Genomic DNA, 22,255 nt, shown 5'->3' with positions numbered 1-22,255 from the left:
TCTCCCCTTTCCACTCCTCATTTCTCTCCTTCTCCTCCCCCTTTGCCCTTTCTCCTATCCCTCTCTTCTTCCTCTCTCCTCTACTTCCCACTCTTCATTTCCTTTACTTGGTGTATTTCAGCTTTCCCAAGCAAGCTCCATTTTATGTTGATGATATTTCCTTTTCAATATATATATATATTTAGTTTTAACATGTATTCTCCTCCCTTAAAAAAAAGAACAAAGTATACATATATAATCATTGTGCTTTTAATTCACCCCTCCCTAGCCTAGTTTTGGCCGAGATGTAGATCTGGTTACAATTCCCAGCTATTCTCGTTATCTTTATATAATTATGCATCCTTACATGCTCCCAATTTGTGGTTCTGTCTTTAAATTTCAATAGTTTCCCATTATAGGAATATTTCATGTTCCCTCTCCATTTTTCCATATCTTGGATTAGATCTCAATAGTTTCCCATAAAAAAGTTTTTTTTTATTTTTCCTTTCAAATTCATTCTTAAATATACATTCTTATAATTGCTATTTAACATTTGTCAATTGATATCATTTTTCCGCCTGTATATTTACATTTTCATGCATTCTTATTTCCCCTCCCCCTGGTTTAATAATGTGTCATCTGAGTTATTTGTTTTATGCTTTGTTCCTTTCTCTTTCTATTTACATATATCTTTTTTCAAGCCAATCATAAAATCGCCCCCATGTCCTGTGGTACACTGATTCCTCTTTGTCCTTTATTCTCAATGTCAACATGTTCATTTCTGCACGATCTAATATCTTCTTTATTACTTCCCCTTCTGATGGGATTTTGCCTGCTTTCCAATTTTGTGCAAATACAATTCTAGCTGCTGTTATTATTTGTACAATCAAATATGAATCTTCTTTACTATATTTATCTGGGAGAATACCCAATAAGAATACCTGTAGCTTAAACTCTACGGGCTGATGTATCATTTTCTCTAACCATGTTTGTATTTTAATCCAATAGCTTTTTGCGTCCCTGCACATCCACCACATATGATAATGTGTTCCTGGTAATTGGTGACATTTCCAACATTTTAGCTGATTTATACTTAAACATTTTTGCTAATCTTTCCGGTATCATGTGCCATCTATAAAACATTTTATATAAATTCTCTTTGTATGCTCTCGCCATTGTCAGTTTATAGTTCCTTTCCCATAGTTGTTGCCATTTTTCTAGTTCTATTTTATATCCAAAAATTTTTGCCCATCTTATCATTGTTTCTTTAACCACTTCTTCTAAATATATTCTAAATAAATCACTATATAGTTTTTTAATCTTTTTTTCATCCGTTCCCATGAGTATCCTATCTAATTCTGAATCTTCCATATTAAAACCATACTTTTTAACATCTTTCTCATATCTTGCTTGTATTTGCATTTGTTTAAACCATCCTATATCAATCCCTTGTTCTTCTAATTCTTTCCTTTGTTTTAGTTCTCCCTGTGCTGTTAGTATATCTTTGTACCTAATAACCTTTTCCGTACTACTAATATTCGGATGTGTCAAAGCTTCTATCGTTGAAAGCCACATTAGTACTTCCATATAGTGCTTTTCTTTTACTTTTTCCCAACTGCGTATAAACCATTTCTTACATAGAAAACAACTTATCTGAAAATAACCATGTATTCTATTTTTCCCATACCACAAAAATGCGTGCCAACCCAATTGCATATCGTGTTCCTCCAAGGCTAATAACCTTGCATTTCTTAATAATATCCATTCTTTTATCCACGTTAAAGCTGCTGCTTGATAGTATAATTCCCAATTCAGTACACCAAATCCACCTCTAATCCTTGAATCTTGTAACATTCTTATATTAATTCTCATTTTCTTTCCTTGCCAAATATATTTTCCTATTATTTTATTTTATTTTTCAAAGTACTCTTTTTCCAGTTTTATCGGTATTGTTTGAAATAAAAATAATATTCTTGGTAGTATATTCATCTTAATTAGCGCTGTTCTTCCCATTAGTGATAGCTATAGGTTTTTCCATTTCTCTATATCCATTTCAATTTGATTTCTTAATTTATAGTAATTATCTTCATTAATAGTTACGCATCTCGAAGTTAACTGTATTCCCAAATATTTCACTCTTTCTACTATTTGAATATCTAATTTCTCCATTATTTCTCTTTTCTGTTTTTCTGTTATGTTTTTCACTAGAAATTTTGTTTTATCTTTATTAATTTTCAATCCTGCCACTCCTCCATACTCTTCTATTTGTTCTAGTAGTTTTAAACCTGTTTCTATTGGATCTTCAGTAATGAATACCAAGTCATCTGCAAATGCTTGCAATTTATATTCTTCTTTTTAAACTTTCATTCCTTTTATATCTTTAACTTGCCTTATCTTTCTGTTCAAAGCTTCTAATGTCAATATAATGCCACAAGAGACGCCTAGAGGGTCGTTGGAGATCCTCCCGCTCCGAATTTGACCGAGCACAGGCACGAGCCTATTTGAAGACGTACCTTGTGGCATTAAGAGCGGCCAAACGTCAACATTGCGCCGCTCTTATTGCATCTGCAGATAACCGCCCTGCCGCCCTGTTTCGGGTGACCCGTTCCCTCTTGTTTGAGAGACCACGGGAAGCCCCACTACAGGGCAGAGCAGAGGAGTTTGGGAATTATCTACAGGACAAAGTCGCTCAAATCCGGATGGGATGGACCCCTTTCAGTGGTTCAGTAGAGACGCCCGCTGCGAGTCTTGAGGGACCGCTTTGGGAGGAGTTTGACTCGGTTGCCATCGAGGATTTGGACAGGTTGCGTGGACGTCTGCGACCCACCACATGTTTATTGGACCCGTGTCCCTCCTGGCTTGTACTGGCATCCTGGGAGGTTACGCGCGACTGGCTCCTGGGCCTGGTGAACGCCTCGTTGGGTGAGGGGTCTCTACCGGCCGCCTTGAAAGAGGCGGTGGTGAGGCCCCTGCTCAAGAAGCCTTCCCTGGACCCAACGGACCTAGTCAATTATCGTCCAGTCTCCAACCTTCCTTTTTTAGCGAAGGTTGTAGAGAGTGTGGTAGCACAGCAGTTCCCACGTCACCTGGAGGAAAATGATTATCTAGACCCGCGCCAGTCCGGCTTCCGACCCGGGCACAGCACGGAGACGGCCTTGGTCGCATTGGTTGATGATCTCTGGAGGGCCAGAGATAGGGGTTGTTCCTCTATCCTGGTCCTATTAGATCTCTCGGCGGCGTTCGATACCATCGACCATGGTATCCTGTTGCACCGGCTAGAGGGGCTGGGAGTCAGGGGCACCGTTTTACGGTGGTTTGGCTCCTACCTCTCTGGTCGGACGCAACGTGTGTTGACAGGGGAGCAGAGTTCGACCCGGAGGCCACTCACATGTGGAGTGCCACAGGGATCGGTGCTCTCGCCTCTCCTGTTCAACACATATATGAAACCGTTGGGCGAGATCATCCGTGGTTTTGGAGTGGGATATCATCTGTATGCTGATGACACTCAGCTATACATTTCCACTCCGAACCACCCCAATGAGGCCGTCGAAATGATGTCCCGGTGTCTGGAGGCCGTACGGGTCTGGATGGATGGCAACCGACTAAAACTCAACCCTTCCAAGACGGAGTGGCTGTGGCTTCCGGCCTCCCGGTTCAACCAGGTGCTTCCATCTCTGGCCATCGGGGGCGTCCAACTAGCCCCCATGGAACAGGTGCGCAATTTGGGCGTCCTCCTGGATGCCCGGCTGTCCATGGACAACCATGTAACAGCCGTGGCAAGGGGGGCGTTCCATCAGGTCCGCCTGATGCGCCAATTGCGCCACTTATTGGACCGGGATGCCCTACGCACAGTCACCCATGCGCTAGTGACGTCTCGCCTGGATTACTGCAATGCTCTCTACATGGGGCTTCCCTTGAGATGCACTCGGAGACTACAGTTGGTCCAGAACGCGGCCGCGCGGGTGATTATGGGGAGGACTAGATACTCCCCTGTAACACCTCTCCTGCGCGAGCTGCACTGGCTGCCTGTGGTCTACCGAGTGCGTTTCAAGGTTTTGATTATGATCTTTAAAGCGCTCCATGGCACAGGGCCTAGTTATATGCAGGATCGCATCCTGCCCCACACATCCCTACGACCAATTCGCGCACACAGAGAGGGACTTCTCCGGGTGCCGTCCGCCAAACAGTGTCGGGGGGCGACACCCAGGAGCAGAGCCTTCTCTGTGATGGGCCCAGCCCTGTGGAATGACCTCCCCCGCGACATCAGGATTACTTCCGACCTCCGCTCCTTCCGTGTACAGCTGAAGACCCACCTCTTTCAATTATCCGGCCTGGCTCAATCGCAATCGTAATCTTCCCATTCCTCCAAACTGTTTTTAAACTGTCCGCAAATATTAATTTTTTGGGTTTTTACAATTGGGGTATTTTAAAGCTGATTTTTAACTGTCTATTGATGTAATTTGTTTCCTCCTCCGTGTATGTATGTGTGTTGTGTATGTATGTACGTTTGGTGTTGTTGTTTTATGCTCCATTGTACGCCGCCCCGAGTCCTACTTGGAAAGGGAGCGGCTAATAAATCCAAATTTATTATTATTATTATTAATTTATAATATAAATAATAGTGGACACCCTTGTCTAGTTCCCTTTTTAATTCACACTTTTTCTGTCATCTTTCCATTTACTATTACTTTAGCCAGTTGTTCCTTATAGATGGTTTTAACATATTTATGAATCCCTCCCCAAAATACATCATTTGCACTTGCCTTATCACAAATTGCCAATTTACATTATCAAAAGCTTTCTGTGCATCCAAAAATAACAATGCCATTTGTTTCCCGGGATGTGCTTCATAATATTCTAATGCATTCAATATAATTCGCATATTATCTCTAATTTGTCTCTTGGGTAAAAAACCATTTTGATCTGCATGTATAAATTCATTTAACAATCTTTTAAGTCTTTGTGCCATTATCGATGCAAAGATTTTACAATCCACGTTTAATAAAGAAATTGGTCTATAGTTCTTTCTTTGTTGCAAGTCTGTTTCTTTTTTTGGGGGGATAAGAGTTATATAAGCATCCAACCAAGAATCCGGTATATTTGCTTTCAGTAACAGCTCATTAAATACTTCTAACGTGATGTTGCTTAGTACATCTTGTAGTGTTTTGTAGTATTCCACTGGTAATCTATCTGGACCTGGTGTTTTCCCTTTTTTTGTCTTTATTGCTTCTGTTACTTCCATCGTTATTCTCTCTTCTAGTGCCTTTTTAAATTTTTCTGGAATCTTAGATATTTCCGCATTCTCTAAATACTGTTTTATCTTTTCTTCTGCCGTTGTGTCTTGCTGGTATAATTCCTTATAATATTTTTCTACTATTTTTTTCCTCCTTTTGATAACAAATATTCCCTTCTTGGTCTAATAATTGATTTATGATTTTGTTTTCTTTCTCTTTTTTCATTTTGTACGCCAACCATTGTCCTGGTTTATTTGCATTTTCAAAGAAGTTTTGTCTTGTGGCTTTTACTTTATTTGCCACTTCTTCATTTTCCATTGAATTCAGTTTGTGTTTTTCTAGGTCCATCAAATTTTTAATTTTAGTATTTTGTGGGTTTCTTTGTAGTTCTATTTCCAGTCTCCTGTGTTCCTCCTCTATCTTCTTTTGTATTCGTCTGTTTTGTTTGTTTCTTTTTCCTAAATAAGTCATTACTAGTCCTCTAGTATATGCCTTGCTGGTATCCCACATATTCTGTAAGGATGTATCCTCCTTCTTATTCTTTTTTTTTTAAGTTCAATTCTTTTTCCATATATTGCTGAATTTTTTTTTCATTTAATAGATTTTGATTTAATGTCTAGCTCATTTTTCTTCTCTGACCTTTCCATGTCATTATTTTTGGGTTGTGGTTTGCCCATATACTTGTTTCTATATCAATCTTTTGTGTTTTAACAATTAGATCTGTTGTTGCCCAAATCATGTCTATTCTTGACCACGACGTATGTCTGTTTCAGTAAAATAAACTTTGTTTTTCTCTCAAGTGTCTTCTTCTCCATACATCTTGTGAGCTTAATTCTTCCATCATTGTAGAGAATGTTTTAGGCAGTGTTCTCCTTAACTTCTTGTTCAACTTTGCAGTTTTATGATCCAGCTCATTATTTACTATGGCATTAAAGTCTCCTAATATGCATATTTCTTGATATTCCTATTCTATTATCTTTTTGTGGAGTTTTCCATAAAATTCTTGATTGTCATTTGGCGCATATATTGCCACCATCCATATTTTTGTATTATTCATCATTATTTCCACTATCAATATTCTTCCTTCTTCGTCCTCAAATATTTGTTTTGATTATATTGTCTTTTTGATATACAGTGCCACACCTCTTTTGCTTTGATCGGCAGGTGTCATATACAGCTTCCCCAATTTCAGATAATCCAAATATTTTTGTGTTGTTTTTTAATATGTACTTCTTGCAGGCATATTATGTCTAATTTCAGTTTCTCTAATTTATTAAGTGTCCTCTTTCTTTTTATGCTCAAATTTGGTACATTTATGTTTAATGAGATTATTTTTATTTCTTCTACAATGTCAATTTTTTGTTATTTTAGTTGATCTAGTCACTCTCACCTCCATTTGTTCCTTCATCTCTTGTTCTTGCTCTTCCTCTTAACGCCCTTTCTTCTTGTTCTTTAGCTAGTTCTCTCTGTTCTTTCTCCTTCTCTTCTTGTAGTTTTGTTCCTCTTTCCTCTCTCTGTCTCTCTTCTTGTGGTCCAAAGCGTTGTTTATAAAATAACTCTGCTTTCTCTACTGCATCCAACCTATGTCTTTGTTCCTGCCAAGTTACTAGTATCCCTTCTGGCATTAACCATCTGAAGTTGATTCCTTTTTTTATTAAGCATTTGGTCAGAAATTGATATTCTCTCCTTAAATCTCTCACCTTTCTTGGCCCTTGTTTAGGACTATTATTTCTTTAGATTTGTATTTTATTGTAGTATTGCAGGATCTCTGTTCTTAGTGTTTTCTTAGTGAATCTTATGTGTACCTCTCTAGGTAATTCATTTCTTGTAGTGTATCTTGTATGGACCCTGTAAATTTCATAAATTCCGCTTAGCAACTTTTGCTTGGATTCTTCCAGTCTGTCCACCAATATGTTGGCAATTTTTTCTGCTAAATTATCTTCCTTTTCCTCTTCGATATTTTGGAATCTTAAATAAAAATCAGCCTTGTCCATTTCCAACAGAATATTTATTTTTTCTTCCTTCTTATCTATTGTTGTCAGTCTATAATCCATCTCCTCCATTTTCTTCTCTGTTATTTCCACCTTTTCTTCTACTTTCTGCAGTGTGTGCTCATTTTTCCCCATTATCTCTTTAACTTCTTTCAGATCTTCATCCACTTTGTCCATTCTTTCTTTGAGGTCTTCGTGCATAGCCTGTAACATGCTCTTTAATTCTATACTAGCTTTATCTTGTTGTGTTGTTGTATTTGATGATTTTTGTGCTGTAGGGCTGGAGGTTCTTGCTGTTGATGAGGAGTATGCTGTTATCTTCATCTTGTTGATTTATTTTTATAATCCAAATATCAAAAAAGAGAAAAGAAGAAAAAAATTCCAAATTTTGACAATCGCCTCTCCAATTCTAGTGGGCCAAACTTCAGGTTCTTGTTACTTTAATCCAATTGTAGTAGTAAATTAAAAAGAAAAAAAAAGAAAAGGAGAAAAAAAAGACCAAATTCCAACAAATAAGGGCAAAAACAAAAAAGTAAAAAAAAATTAAACACAAAATAACCTTGCATTTCTTAATAATATCCATTAAAATAAAAATGACTTTAATCCCCCTTATTTCCTCTAAACTTCAGGATCTTGTTACCTTAACCCAATTACAGTAGAAAGATAAAAAAAAAATAAGAACAACCAACAACCCCCTCCCAAATTCCTACTAAGAGAGCAAAGAGTGCAAAAGTAATTTAAAAAATGACAATTGTAAAATAAAAATATATCTTTAACCCCCTTTATTCACTCCAACTCTAACAGTAGGAGAGAAAAGGAGGAAAGAAAAAGGAGAGAGAAAAATAAAAAAATATAAAAAAGTAAAAATCCAGTAAATACCCACTAGGTGGAAAGTTACAAGAAAAAATAATAAAAAGTTGATTTAAAAATGGAACCAAGTACAGATCCACCTAAAGAAAATAACTTCCATTCTTAATATAAGCAAAAGCTTCACAGTTCCAAACAGTTCCAAAACAATTCCAGAGCTCCAAAGTTATAGTGGAAAAACAAAGCACCCAAGATTAGTCCACAGCTGGTGTTTTGTCTTATGTAGTAGTTCTTATCATCAGTCTGCTTGTCAAAACATGTGTTCAAGATTATTATTTTTCTCTCTCTCTGTTGCCACTAGATAGCACTGTTGTTTCTTAAAAGAGTAGTTATGAAGAAAAGAAAAGAAAAAGGTTCGAAGAGCAATCTCAGAGATCAGTTCTTCAAATAACAATCTCAAAATTTAAACATTTTACTGACAATCAACTCTATCCAGACTGCTCTCCATTTCTCCAGATCATCCTCCCAAAAGTATTTGCTGAATTCTTTATTTATATGGGCGTTCACTTCGCCGCTACTTCCTGGAGGGGTAATCCACTCCCACCCCCTTTTGCCTTCTCTCTTTACTCTCAGTCAGTCAGTCAGGGAGAAAAAACAAAGAATACAGTGTGCCCCAAGGTATTATCAAGATCTTACCCAGACATTTCAGGCTGCTTTCTTCCTCTCTCTTTTTTGCCGCCTCAATTTTGACAACTCGCAGTGGCTGTCTTCCTTCCAATTTGTGTCAAAAGCTATTGCAGACGTTTGGGGAGTTTGCGGGGAAAAAAACCTTCACCTCTGCCCATGCTCTCATTCCTCACTGTCCCTCCAAGACAGTTCCAGGCTCAAAACTAGCCTCCCAGAGTGGTAGGATACTGCCACTCCTCCGGAGCCCTGAAGTTTGTGTGCGTACCGTTGAGACGCTGGCTCCTCCGTATTTCCCACTGTAGATATATTTCATGTTCCCTTTCCATTTTTCCATATCTTGGATTAAATTACCTTTAATTATCTGTAAATGATAATCCTCGTTGTTCAATGTTCGTTACAATTCCCTTAATCTATTATATGAAATAACAAGCGGTAGACATCTCACTTTATTCATCATCTTAAAAGTTCTATATATGTCCATGTTTCATATATTTTAACCCATGCTTAGTTGTCCTTCTATTGTCATATTCAATCAATTTGCAACTCAATTTAATTATCATGTATGAAAGTGGATCACAAACCTCTGCTTTACCATCTCCCCATATCAGTTTCAAATTTATCCATATTCCATATATTTTAACCTTTATTTAGCTATCTTTCCATTATCATATTCAACCCGTTAGCACCTCCATTTTATTGTCATATTTAGGGATAAAGCCCTTATCTTAATTTTATATTTTCCCATATGACAGTTTCTAGTTGTCTGATTTTTTTCCTAGTAAGTCTTTTGTCCCACTTCGGTGTTCCTGTCTTCTTCCTTTTCTTTATTTTGACACATCCACTCTCTTCAATTTTCCCCAGGTCACCATCAAAAGGATACTTTATATTTCTCTTTTAATCTCCTACTTCAATTTTCCTTATGCCACTAACAACCTCCAAAACCACTTTTGTCTGCTTTTTATTCCCTTTTGTTGTGACACCTCCCCTTTTTACAATTTTTCTGGAGTTTTTTGTCTGCTTTTTGTTTCCCTCCAATTCTACCCCTTCATTGTCTTGCTCCCCCTCTTCTTTGAATTTTCTTTAGATATCTGCTGCTCTGGATTCAGAATTCTATTTAGACTTGATATTAATGATTTATGCATATTTTTTATAATTTCACATAGTTCTTCAAATTCCCAGTTTTCCATGGTTTCCAGTTCCAAAGTTACAATTAGTTATACAATTTTTATTTCAGAGTTCTGATCCACCTTAAATTTATCTACTTCAGTTGCTTTGGGGAAGAATGATGTGAGCCATCTTGGTCTTTTGTTCTTCCTTAATGTCCAGTTCCAAAATTGCAGTTAGTTATACAAGTCTTATTTCAAAATTCTGGTCCATCTTAAATTTAATTCAACTTCTGTGAAACCGGAAGAGAAGGTGTGGCCATTTTAATCTTTTGCAGAGAGGAAAAAAAGAATAAATTTTTTAAAAAAATTGTATTTCCCAGTTCTTGGTCCAGTTGATTATAGCTGCTCAAAATATATCACTTGGAACAAACATGGAAACAGCCAGATCTGAGTATTTCTCTTTGCCTCCTGCTTTTCCAAATTCTGATTTATGGCAGTTGGTTAATTAAAACTTCCCGCATAGTCAAGGTTAGGTTATCAGTTATCAGTGAGACAAAGTGCTTTTTGGAGTTGCTTAAGATATATTATTTGGAAGAAATTCAAAACAAAGTAAATCCTTCGGTATGTTTGGTTTCTATTTCAAATCCAAAATCAAATTTACAGTTTATATTTGAATGGGTTTGTCACTTCTCTGCTTTCTCCTTTCTGTCCAAAATTGTTTCAAATAAATAGCTTTTGGGGGGGCTGGTGTTTCAACCCTCCATTTTCCTTTTCTTTCTTTCTTTTTGAAAAAATCCAGATCTGACCATCAATATTATTTATGTTCTCAAAATTTCTTTGCCTTTTCCAGGTTTGATTTATAGTTGTGGCTTAGATAAATTTTCTTACCAGTCTTTCATCTCTTTCACACCCTTCTGTTCTTTGCTTTGACTGGAAGCCAGCATCTTGTCAGCCTGTTGTAGACTGCCACCCCGACTCCAATTCATAGGGCAAATCTCCAACCTGTGAGGGACCTGTTGCCTCCTGCTGGGTCTGATGAGATGCTGCCCTCTTCGCCCCCACTTCAGGGGAATTTCTGGTTCAAAAAAGAACCCCGGGATATGGATTGTCAGACAGGGTTTATGTGAGACTCTTCAGAGCTTGCATCTCCCACGTCTATCCAGCTGAAGAACTTCCTGTCGACTCCTAGAACCCGGCAGAATTATTAATGGGGCATAAACTAATGTCACAGTTAGTAGGCTACACCCAAATTACAATGCTGAGGCACCCATAGATTCAACGAGTCAAACCCTGTCATTTAGCATAGGAGACCTAATCTATGCCCACAACTATCCCAGGGAATCAACCTGGGTGCAGGATAAGGTGGTTGCTATTACCAGTCCAAGATCCTACCAAGTCGAACTAGAAGATGGAAAAGCCTGAAGGAGGCACATAAACCAACTCTGGGGCCGAATAGGGAATTCTAGCCTAAGGTAAACAGAAGAAACTCCAATCCAAAGAGCTTCCAATACACCCATAGAAACCTAAGAGTGCTCCGCTAAAACAGCCCCTGACACCACCACAGTCACTAACAAACCAAATATCCTATACTCAAACCCAAATAGAACACGTGTACACTCACCTGAAGGTCTGGGGGTCCTGCGAGGATCTCATGAAGAGGTAGGCCGGGTGGACTCAGCCAAAGTTCCAGATGAATCCATCCACTGACTCTAAGGCAGTGGCAGGCCTGACTGGCCAGACTGCCACTGCTCGTCCAACTGAACTGTGCAGGTCAAGGTGCAAATCGCACCCACCAATGCCCCACCTACCTGCGTGACTACGTACTGTGAGCTGTCACTGATTGGGTGCAATACCATTCAGGAGGGGAGGGATGTTAAATATGTAAATTCGAGCAGTACAGTTTCCTCCTGATCTGGGTAAGAGATTAGCATATCTGCTGCTCATTGGTCCAATTGAGCGACAGAAAAAGTAAAGCGCTGTCAATGGCCAGGCTACCTGACAGAGCCCTTTGAAAGAGGGCACTGTTGACCAGCCGACAGAGGGTTTTTCCAATCACAAAATAAAGAGCTGTAGTTACTTTGGAGTTACACTCCAACAAAGGGAAATACAAAATATTTCACTGGGTTTGACAGTGGCTTGGGGAAAATTGAAGAGGGTGGACGTGTCAAAACAAAGAAAAGGGAGAAGACAGGAATAGGGAAATGGGACAAAAACTATTAGAAATTGTTATATGGAAAATATAAAGCTGAGATATGTGGTTTACTCCTATATATGATAATTAAACTGAGTTGCTGACTGAATATGATAATGGAAGGATAATTAAATAAAGGTTAAAATATATGGAATATGGACAAATATGAAACTGTTATGTGCTGAATACAAAGTAGAGTGATTCACTTTTATACTGAGTTGTTAATTGAATATGAAAAAGGGAAGGACAATTAAGTATAGGTTAAAATATATGAAATATGGACACATATAGAACTCTTAAGATGATGAACAAAGTGAGGTGTATACCTCTTGTTACTCTACATAGTAGATTAATGGAATTGTAATGAACATTGTACAGTAAGGATTGTTATTTAAGTTATTTAAGGGTAAAGCTAAGCCAAGATACAGAAAAATGGAGGGAGAACATGAAATATACTTATAATGAAAAAATATTGAGATTATAAATACAGAACTACAAATTTGGGGCTCACAATGATGTATAACTATATAAATATAATGATGAGAATTGCAGGGAATTGTAACCAGGACTACATCCCGGCCAAAACTAGACCGGGGGGGGGGGGTTAAAATATAATTACTATATATGTATACTTTTCTTTCAAAAAAGAAGGAGGAGGATATATGTTAAAATTAAAGATGTATATTGAAATGGAAGTATAAATACCATCAACATAAAATGGAGCTCGCTCAGAGACTGAAATACACCAAGTAAATGAGAGGAAGAGTGCGGAGTAGAGGAAAGAGGTAAGGAAAGAAGAGAGAGATAGGAGAGAGGGTAAGGAGGGGGAAGAAGATGAGAGAAAGAAGGAGTGGAAAGGGGAGAGAGGAGAAGGAGAGAGGAAGGGGAAGTAGAGAAGAGGAGGACAGAGGAGGTAGGGAGGAGGAGGAGAGAGGGAGAAGAAAATGATGGATAGGGTATAAATACTGTGTATGGAGAGCAGAAGAGCCAATAATCGTTTTGGGGGCGTTGATGGTAAGACGAATTGATATAAACATTTAGCAATATAATATAATGTTGGTTATGTAATAGTATACATGTGATTATTTGTTAATGAAAATGAAAAAAAACTTTTTAAAAAAAATTCTGCTACTGGTTCGCTAGAACCAGTCAGAACTGGCTGAATACCAACTCTGAGCCACTTATTTATAGGTAAACACTATAACTCATGTTGCTATAGTATCTTTGATATCAATATTATTTTATGTGGCTCTAAGAAAAAAAATTGAGTAGTTTATATATATAAAAATCTAATTGATTACCAGTAAAATGGATTCAGTGAGAAGATACTGTTAGGGATGTAACCCTAGGCTTGGCTTGGCAATATATATAAGCTATGATTACTTTACTGTTACTTTAAATGCTTAACAGATGTAATTGGTTTGTTACCTCAAGCAGCTATAAGAGGGAGCCAGAATGGCTGTTAGCGCTCTCTGTTTTGTTAGATGCTGATCGTGGATACTGTTTGATACTACTCGTGAGTTACTGAGTCTTGCTACTGTTTAGCTGTGTTGTGTGTTAAGCTGAGAATATTGATAACTGAATTACTGACCCGTGTATGACTTTACGCTTCTCTGCATACTTGCTCTTCTAACGGGGAGCTTAATTACTTAACAGATACAGTATTTGAAGGGGTACAAATCTTTCATGTAATTTTAGGATCATTTTATGTGTGCAAGTCAAACGGATATGAACTAGACTGAGTTTCCATTGTTTCCGTGAAATTTTAATTGTGAATTAAAAGATCTTTAAGACTGCTTTAAAAATAGTTGGAAGAGCTGCAAAAAATCTGTGACTAGGACATGGGCAGCATATACATTTAATGAAATAAATAAATAAATAGGCATGGATCAATTTTAATCCATATTTGGATGCTATATAGTAAGAACAATCATAAAGTAATAAATGAAACATTTTTAGTCTGCCTTTTTGTTTTAGGGTTCTGTTGCTATTGCAGGAGCTGTTGTTCGTTGGTTGAGGGACAATCTTGGTATTGCAAAATCTTCAGAAGAAGTAGGTGAGTATAACTTTCTAATTTATTGTAAATCTGTAAGAATACAGGGACTCAGAACGGCTCTGTGTTTCATTCAAACATGTTCACTTAGGTAAGAATTTTATTTGTGTACTCAATGTCTATGCCATTATTATTATAATTAATTAAAACAGCAATTCTACACCATTTTCCTGAAAAAAAGAAAGCTCAGTAGGATTTATTTTTATTCAAATCATATCATAAGCTTTTATTTATGGATATAAATGATCTGTGGGAGGTATATTGTAGTTCAGCATATCCAGAAAGTACCAACTTGTTGAAGATTATAGCATATATTAAAGTTATACTTCTGCTTCCTGGCTGTATGTTTGTTATATACAGTAGATTAATGCACTCAACAGTCTTATTTATTCTCGAAATTACTTACATTTTGTTTTGCAATTCTTAGCTTTCAAATGGCTATTTCTTTGCAGAGATAAGTTTTTTGTTTTGTATTGATCTTAGAGAAACTTGCTGCTGAAGTAGGCACATCTTACGGCTGCTACTTTGTTCCTGCATTTTCAGGATTATATGCACCATACTGGGAACCCAGTGCAAGGGGGTAAATATTATCTGATTGAATGTTAAATAGTATTTTTCTGGTATTCTCCTAATAAAACAGGGCTTATGAATGACCAACAACAAAGTCCTTATGAAAGATTGAGTGTATATTCTGCTTTTTAAAAAAAAATATTTTAAAACAAACAAAAACATACATATAACATAAAAAATATCATAAATTACATATCTATTTAGCATGTCATATCTATTTAGCATGATCACAAACATTTGTGCGTCACCACTTTCAGTTGCATATAAAATCAACAGTTATCAACCCAATATACATTAATACATTGATAATCATTATAAATCATATATTCAGTTTACTTATAATTTCTTCCTTTTAAACATGTATTCTAAAGATTGTATTCATATGTATGCTAGCTATCTGTTACATCATTATAAATCGATTTAATAATAATGTATCTTTATGGTATCATCTATCTTATTCTGGTATTTCTAGCAGTATATAAAAAAAAGGTTCACCAACATTTTATATTTGTGTATCATTACTTTCAGTTAAATGTAAAATCATAAAATATCTATCCAATATATATAAATGCATCTTTATCATTGTATCTCATATATTCAACTACAATTATTGTCTCTTCATTTTAAGCAAAATATTCCAAATATTCCATTAATATATATACCAATAATCCATTACTTTGTTATAAATCTATAGAATCTATATATTCAATTCATATATATACCAATATTCCATTACATTATTATAAATCTATACAGTCTATATAAAAGTAATATGTCTTTATAATATCTCCTATCACATTTTATTATTACAATTCAAAATTAGGGTAATTGTCTCCATTGATAAAACAAGTCCCAAAACTTATAAAATTGTTCGTCTTGTTCTCTAATTTCAAATGTCAATTTACTCATTTCAACACATTCCATTGTTTTTCGAATAATTTCCTCCTGTGTTGGTATTTTCTCATTTTTCTGCAAATACATTTCTGGCTGCCGTTAAAATATTTCCGATCAAATATTTCAAGTCTTTATTGTATGTATGTGGTATAATACCCAATAAAAAAGTCTCTGGTTTAAAGTCTAATTGCATTTCTGTGTCATTTTCTCCAACCACATGTGGATTTTAGTCCAATACCTTTTAGCTTCTGTGCAAGTCCACCACATGTGGTAGTATGATCCTGGTGTCTGATGACATTTCCAACACTTTTCGGATTTGTTCTTGAACATTCTTGCTATTCTCGTTGGGGGTAGATTCAACCTGTAAAATATCTTATACAAATTTTCCTTATAATCTGTTGACATTGTCATTTTATAATTTTGGGACCACAATTTATCCCATTTCTCTAATTCAATCCCATGTCCAAAATTTTTCCCCCAAGCTATCATAAGTTCTTTAACTTGTTCTTCTTTTAGTTTAACCTCTAGTAAATGTCCATATAGTTTTTAAATACTTTTTCATCAGTACCTGTCAAGATTTTATCTAACTCAGTTTTTTTTATCATAAAAACCTTCCATTTTACAGTCTGTCATATCTAGATTGTATTTGCACATATAAAAACCAATTCATTTCAATTCCTTCCTGTTTCAGCTCTTGCATAGATTTGAGTTTACCCTCTGCATTCAAAATTTCACCATATCTAAGCGCTTGTTCCTTTTTGTATATTAGATATGAAAAAACTTCAATAGTTGATAGCCAAACTGGTATTTTTAAGTAATATTGCTTTTTAATCTTCTCCCAATTCAATAACAAAGCCTCCCTTAAGTAATGTCTTCTAAAATAACTCTGTGTTTTAGTACCTTTATACCATAAAAAAGCATGCCATCCCAACAATAGGTCATGTCCTTCTAAAGTCAATAGTCTGGAATTCCTTAGTGTTATCCACTCTTTAACCCACATCAAGCTAGTTGCCTGGTGATATAATTCCCAATTGGGTAGGCACATGTCTCCTCTTGTTCCAGCATCTTGTAACAGCTTTAATTTTATTCTTGCTTTTTTCCCCTGCCAAATGAACTTCAATACTATTTTATTTAATTCATCAAAATATTTTTTCCCTAGTCTAATTGGGATTGTCTGGAACAGATATAAAATTCTAGGTAAAATGTTCATTTTGATTGTAGAAATTCTCCCTATCATTGATAATTGTAAATTTTCCCATTTCATTAGATCAAACGCAATCTGTTGCTTAAGTTTGTAATAATTGTTCTCTTTAAGAGTGCTACATCTTGCAGTTAAGTATATACCTAAATATTTAACCTTGTTGGTAACTTGGATCTCCAATGCTTCTGCCAGTTCTTCCTTTTGTCTCAATGTTATATTCCTTGTCAGAATTTTTGTTTCGTTTATTTATTTATTTTCAAACCAGCTACATTCCCATATTCCTCTATTCTCTCAATCAGTTTAGGTGCTGTTTCAAGTGGATCCTCGAGAATAAAAACCAAGTCATCTGCAAATGCTTGTAGTTTATATTCTTTTTTGATTTTCATTCCTTTTATTTATTTTTCTTCTCTGATCTTTCTATGTAATACTTCTAATGTTAAGACAAAAAGTAAAGGTGATAATGGGCAGCCTTGTCTCGTACCTTTCTTTATTTCAATGGAATCCGTCAATTCTCCATTTATCATTATCTTTGCTGTTTGTTTATGGTATATGGTTTGAATGGCTTGTGTAAATTTCTTGCCAAAATTCATCTGTTCCAATTGTAAGAACATAAATTGCCAATTCACGTTGTCAAATGCTTTCGGGGCATCTAAGAAGATCAAAGCCATTTGTTTTTCAGGTTGTGCCTCATAATACTCCAATGTATTCAAAATTATTCTCATATTATCTTTAATTTGTCTTTTTGGTAAAAACCCATTTTGATCGGGATGAATAAACCCATTTAAAATATTTTTTAAGTCTTTCTGCTAGTATCGAAGCAAATAACTTAGAGTCTGAATTCAGCAAGGAGATAGGTCTATAATTCTTAATTTGTAATAAATCAGCCTCCTCTTTAGGTAGGAGTGTAACATATGCCTCTGACCATGATTTGGGTATCCTACTCTCTGACATCACTTCATTCATAACTTCCAGTAGTGGAATGGACAACAAATCTTGAAAAGTCTTATAAAATTCTGCAGGCAACCCTTCTGGGCCTGGAGCCTTGCTGTTATTTTGTTTTTTAAGTGCTTCAGTTAATTCCATCATGGTTATTCTACTTTCTAATATTGCTTCCATTTCTTTAGGTATCTGGGGAAGGTTGGTTTCTTGTAGGTATTGTTTAACTCCTCCCTCGTCTAAATTCTCTTGTTCATACAGTTTACCATAGTAATCTTGTATAATTTTCTTCTTCTCTACCATTCCATAGCAAATTTGCCCTTGATTATTTTTTAATTGCAATTTTTTTTATTCTCTCTCTTTTTTCAATTTGTACGCCAACCCTGCCTGGTTTATTAGCATTTTCAAAATAGTTCTGTTTAGCACCTCTATTTTTTTGTGCTAATTCCTCTTTTTCCAGTAAGTCCATTTTGTGCTTATTTATATCCATTTTTATTTTAATATCCTTTTTTTGTGGAGAATTCTGTAGCTCTTTTTCAAGGGCCTTGTAATCATTCTCTAAGCCTTTAAGAAGTTGTCTTTTTTTTATATTTCTCTGTGTTGTATAATCTATTATCAGACCTCTAGTGTAAGCCTTCATTGTATCCCAGAGATTCTGCATCGATGTATCTTCCTTTCTATTTTCTTTAAAATCTTTCTCTTTTAATATCATATTATTTAATGTCCATCTAGATCTCTTCCTTTGTCCTTTCCATTTAATTATAATTGGATTGTGATCTGCCCAAGTACTTGTTTCAATTTCAAGTTCCTGTACCTCACAAATCAGTTCCGTTGTAGCCCACATCATGTCAATTCTGGAGTATGATAAATGTCTATTTGAATAGAAAGTATATTGTTTTTTGGTAGGATTTCTTTCTCTCCAAACATCTTTAAGATTTATTTCATCTGTCATTTTAAAAAAGGCTTTAGGTAGCGGTTTTCTATTTATCTTTGTAGTTTTTTCTGTTTTATAGTCCAGATTTTGATCTACAATTCCATTAAAGTCTCCCATCATGCAAATATCAGTATAGTCCAATTCAATTATTTTCCTATGTACTTTTCTGTAAAATTCATCTTATTTGTCGTTGGGGGCGTATATTGCAATTAAAAGTATTTTCTTCAAGTTTTCCATAATTTCCAACATCAAGATACTTCCCTCGTGATCTGTATAAATTTGTTTTGCTGGAATTATATCTTTAACATAAAATATCACTCCTCTTTTCTTACAGCTTGCCAATGCTGTAAATATTTTCCCCAATTTTGGTTGCACCAATAAATGTTCATGCTGTTTTTGAATATGAACTTCTTGTAAACAAATTATATCCCATTTTAATTTTTCTAATTTATGAAATATTTTTCTTCTTTTAATTGCAGTCAAGTCCATTTATATTAATTGAGATCATTTTTTTTCTTCCATATCTATAATTTATTATTAGGATTTATAGCTCTAGTTGATCTCAATTTTCGTTGTTCTCTAATGTCGACACCACCTATAGCTCCCTCCTCTATTTGAATCCCACCTACCGCACCTTCAAGTTTCTCGATCACAACTATACATGCCTCTTGCAAGTCTACCAATAGATCTTCTCTTCCAGTCTTCTCAGCCTTCTCAGCCTTTCCTCTCAGATGTTCATTGAAGAATGCTTCTGCCTTATAGGTTGTGTCTATTCTGTATCTTTGTCCTTGCCATGTAAATATTAAGCCTTCTGGTATAAGCCATCTGTAATTAACACCTTTCTTAAGTAGAATCTTAGTCAGGAATTGATATGTTCTTCTCGTCTCTCTCACTCTTCTTGGGATTTGTTTCAGCACTACAACCTCCTTCCCCTTATATTCCAATTTTCTATCTCTTATTTTCTGTAGAACTTGTGATTTAATTATTTTCTTAGTAAATCTTACATGGACTTCCCTCGGAAGTCTATTTCTCACTCCATATCTTGTGTAGACTCGAAACACCTCATCTATGCCATCAATCATCTTCTCCTGGGTTATCTTTAACACATCTTTCAGTAATTCTGATATTATTTGCGCCAAATCCTCACCTTTTTCTTCTTCTATGTTTTGGAATCTTAAAAAGAATTCTGACCGATCCATTTCCCATCCCAGTATTCTGCTGCTGTCTTTTTCCACTGTGTTCAATCTACTATCAATATTCTCCCTTTTCTTCTCACTTTATCCCTTTCTTCAATTTTTTGTATTCTGTCTTCATATTTCATCATCCATTGTTGAATTGTTTCAATTTTTTTCTTCTATTTTGCTAGTCTTTTGTTCTATATTTTCTATCCTCTTCTCAATATTATCTCCTTTTGCTTCTAATTTTTGTATTCCTTGCATAATTGCCTCTAATGATACACCCTTGTCCTTTTCCTTCTCCTGTTGAAGCATCATCTGTATTGATCTTTGCCCTCCTACAGGTGAAGAGGAGAGGGTTGTGGTTGCGGAGCCAACAGTTGCTATTTTTCTACTCGTCTTTCTTTTTGTGTTTGATTTTTAACCGTGAGGAGGCAGAAAGTGGACAATGAGGAAGAACAAGAGGGAAAAAGAGGGGAAGGGAAAAGGGAAAAATATGCAATAATATGGAAAACCAAAAATCAGAAAGGGAAGATAAAAAATAAAAATAAAAATTCTTGGATCTCTTCTATGTAAATGGTTATAAAAAGATGAAAGGGAAGAAGAGGGTTAAAAAAAAAGAAAAAAATGTTAAAATTTCCCTTAGTCCAACACACTTGTAGCACTCTGACAAAAAAGGGAAAAAAAAATCAAAACAGAAAAAGTAGACAGAGTGAAACCACAGCTTCCAAAACAAGATAAGATAAAAACTGCCACCAAAAAGGAGCCCAAAAAAAGAAGGAAAAGTTCAAAGTCTTTATCGGGTGAAAGCCTTTCCAAGGTCACTCTAAGCTTTCCCCTTTAAAAAAGAAGATTTAATTTATTCTTTCAGAGTAATTTTCGCAGCTGCTGATAGTTTCCAAGAAACAGCTGTGTTCCTCTCACTATCATATCTAACTAAATAGCCTTGGACAGCTTCTCTCCAAACATTCATGCAAAAATAAAAACATTGTTCCAAAACCACTAGGTGGAAGTGATACTTGTTTCAATCTCAATCCTTGTTACACAGGAAAGTTACTCTGCCTTTAACTTTCTCTATGAAAAAAGGAAATGATTAATAAAAAAGGAAAAGATTCTAGATCAGTTCCAATTTAGTTGTAACAATAATCCCAAAGAAAATCCAACAAAATAAGTAAGAAAAGCACAAAGAGCTAGTCCAAGTCAAAATCAAATCGCTTCTTGAGTCCAGTCAGGCTTCCAGCATTAAAAAGGGGAAAAAACCCAGAAACCTTCAATTTCTTACATCCGCCGCTTATTTTCTTATCAGTCTTTCTTTCTTTAAGTAAAATCTCCAACTTTTAGGGTATTCTCCCTCCAAAGAAAAAAATTAAAACTCTCACCAAATTGACATGCTTCTCTCCAGCGCTTACGTTCAGGGCAGTCAACAGTTTCAATAGCCGAGAGGCTGACTCTTAATCGCTGGCAAAAGGGGCTTTTCCCTGGATCACCAGAGACTGCGGGTGTCTCTGGGATTGACAGGATGTACCCTTACCTATCACCGCCTCTACAGGACAGTTTAGGTCCGAATGGACCGTCCAAACAACCAGAATTTGGCAGCGATCCCGGGCTCCAGGAAAGTCCAACCGTTCCACTGCCACACCATGCCCTCTCGAGTGTATATTCTGCTTTATGCCAAAGGAAAGCATTATTGCTGACATCTATTTTCATTTCAGTTGACATTTCCCAGCCCTGTACCCAGTTTTCCTTTTAAAAATATTTACATTAAACCAGATGTAAAAGAAGCTTGACCTAGTAGTTCTAGTTGACATAAAGATGCTTCAAAAGCATCTTTATTTCTGAGAATGCCTTCTTGTCTACATTTATTTGAGGAATGGCAACACTCCTTTCTTGAATGCATCTTGCTGACCTTTGTTCCAAACTATAGATGACAATATATTGTTCAAATGCAGATCTAACAAAATCATACAAACAGTAGGGCAAAAATAATTTTAAAGAGTGAATGTTTTGTCTGCATTAAGGGTGTTAACCTGACTATGATTTATTGCATTCTTTCCCCAAATATTACTTTCCTTGACAAGGCCACAGTACAAATTATCTCAGAAGCAGCAGCAGATATGAACAAGAATTAAATGCCCAAACCTGGGGGGCGGGGTATGTCCAATTTTAACATTTCATTCCATTGATGTGATTGGTTTAGATCCATCCTTAGGCATATGTAATGCCATACTATTGATCCTTAGTTGGATTCTATAGATCAGGGCTGTCAAACTCATGGCCCACAGGCTGGACGTCACGTTCTGACCACAACTGCTTTAGTGAAGGGGGGGTAAAGTCCTGATACGTCACATGATGCCGCTCTGCCGACACAAGTTTGACACCTCGTCAAGCTTCCAAGTAACATGTTCAATGAAATAAAATCCTAAGCATCCATTTTCTATTAATGTCTATTTATTAAGAAAGTATCAAATTGGCAAAGACTTGGTGTAATTCCGACTCT

General features: G+C 36.0%; 1 protein-coding gene across 5 annotated transcripts in view; it reads left to right on the top strand.

Annotated features, from left to right (window-relative positions):
- GK (glycerol kinase) overlaps positions 1-22,255 on the top strand; it is a gene marked incomplete at its 3' end in the record, with an annotated part of 127,241 nt that overhangs the window by 83,945 nt on the left and 21,041 nt on the right. For all 5 annotated transcript variants that reach the window (XM_081952248.1, XM_081952244.1, XM_081952245.1 and 2 more), the window contains 2 exons: positions 13,973-14,051; positions 14,532-14,628. In XM_081952248.1, coding sequence (XP_081808374.1) covers positions 13,973-14,051; positions 14,532-14,628 — 176 coding nt within the window. The remainder of the gene's footprint in view (positions 1-13,972; positions 14,052-14,531; positions 14,629-22,255) is intronic.

The sequence above is a fragment of the Natrix helvetica genome, assembly GCF_964273705.1.
Source record: "Natrix helvetica genome assembly, chromosome: 4".
Classification (NCBI taxonomy): Eukaryota; Metazoa; Chordata; class Lepidosauria; order Squamata; family Natricidae; genus Natrix; species Natrix helvetica.
The sequence above is the reverse complement of the archived record's forward strand: the minus strand, read 5'-3'. Positions and strand labels throughout refer to the sequence as shown.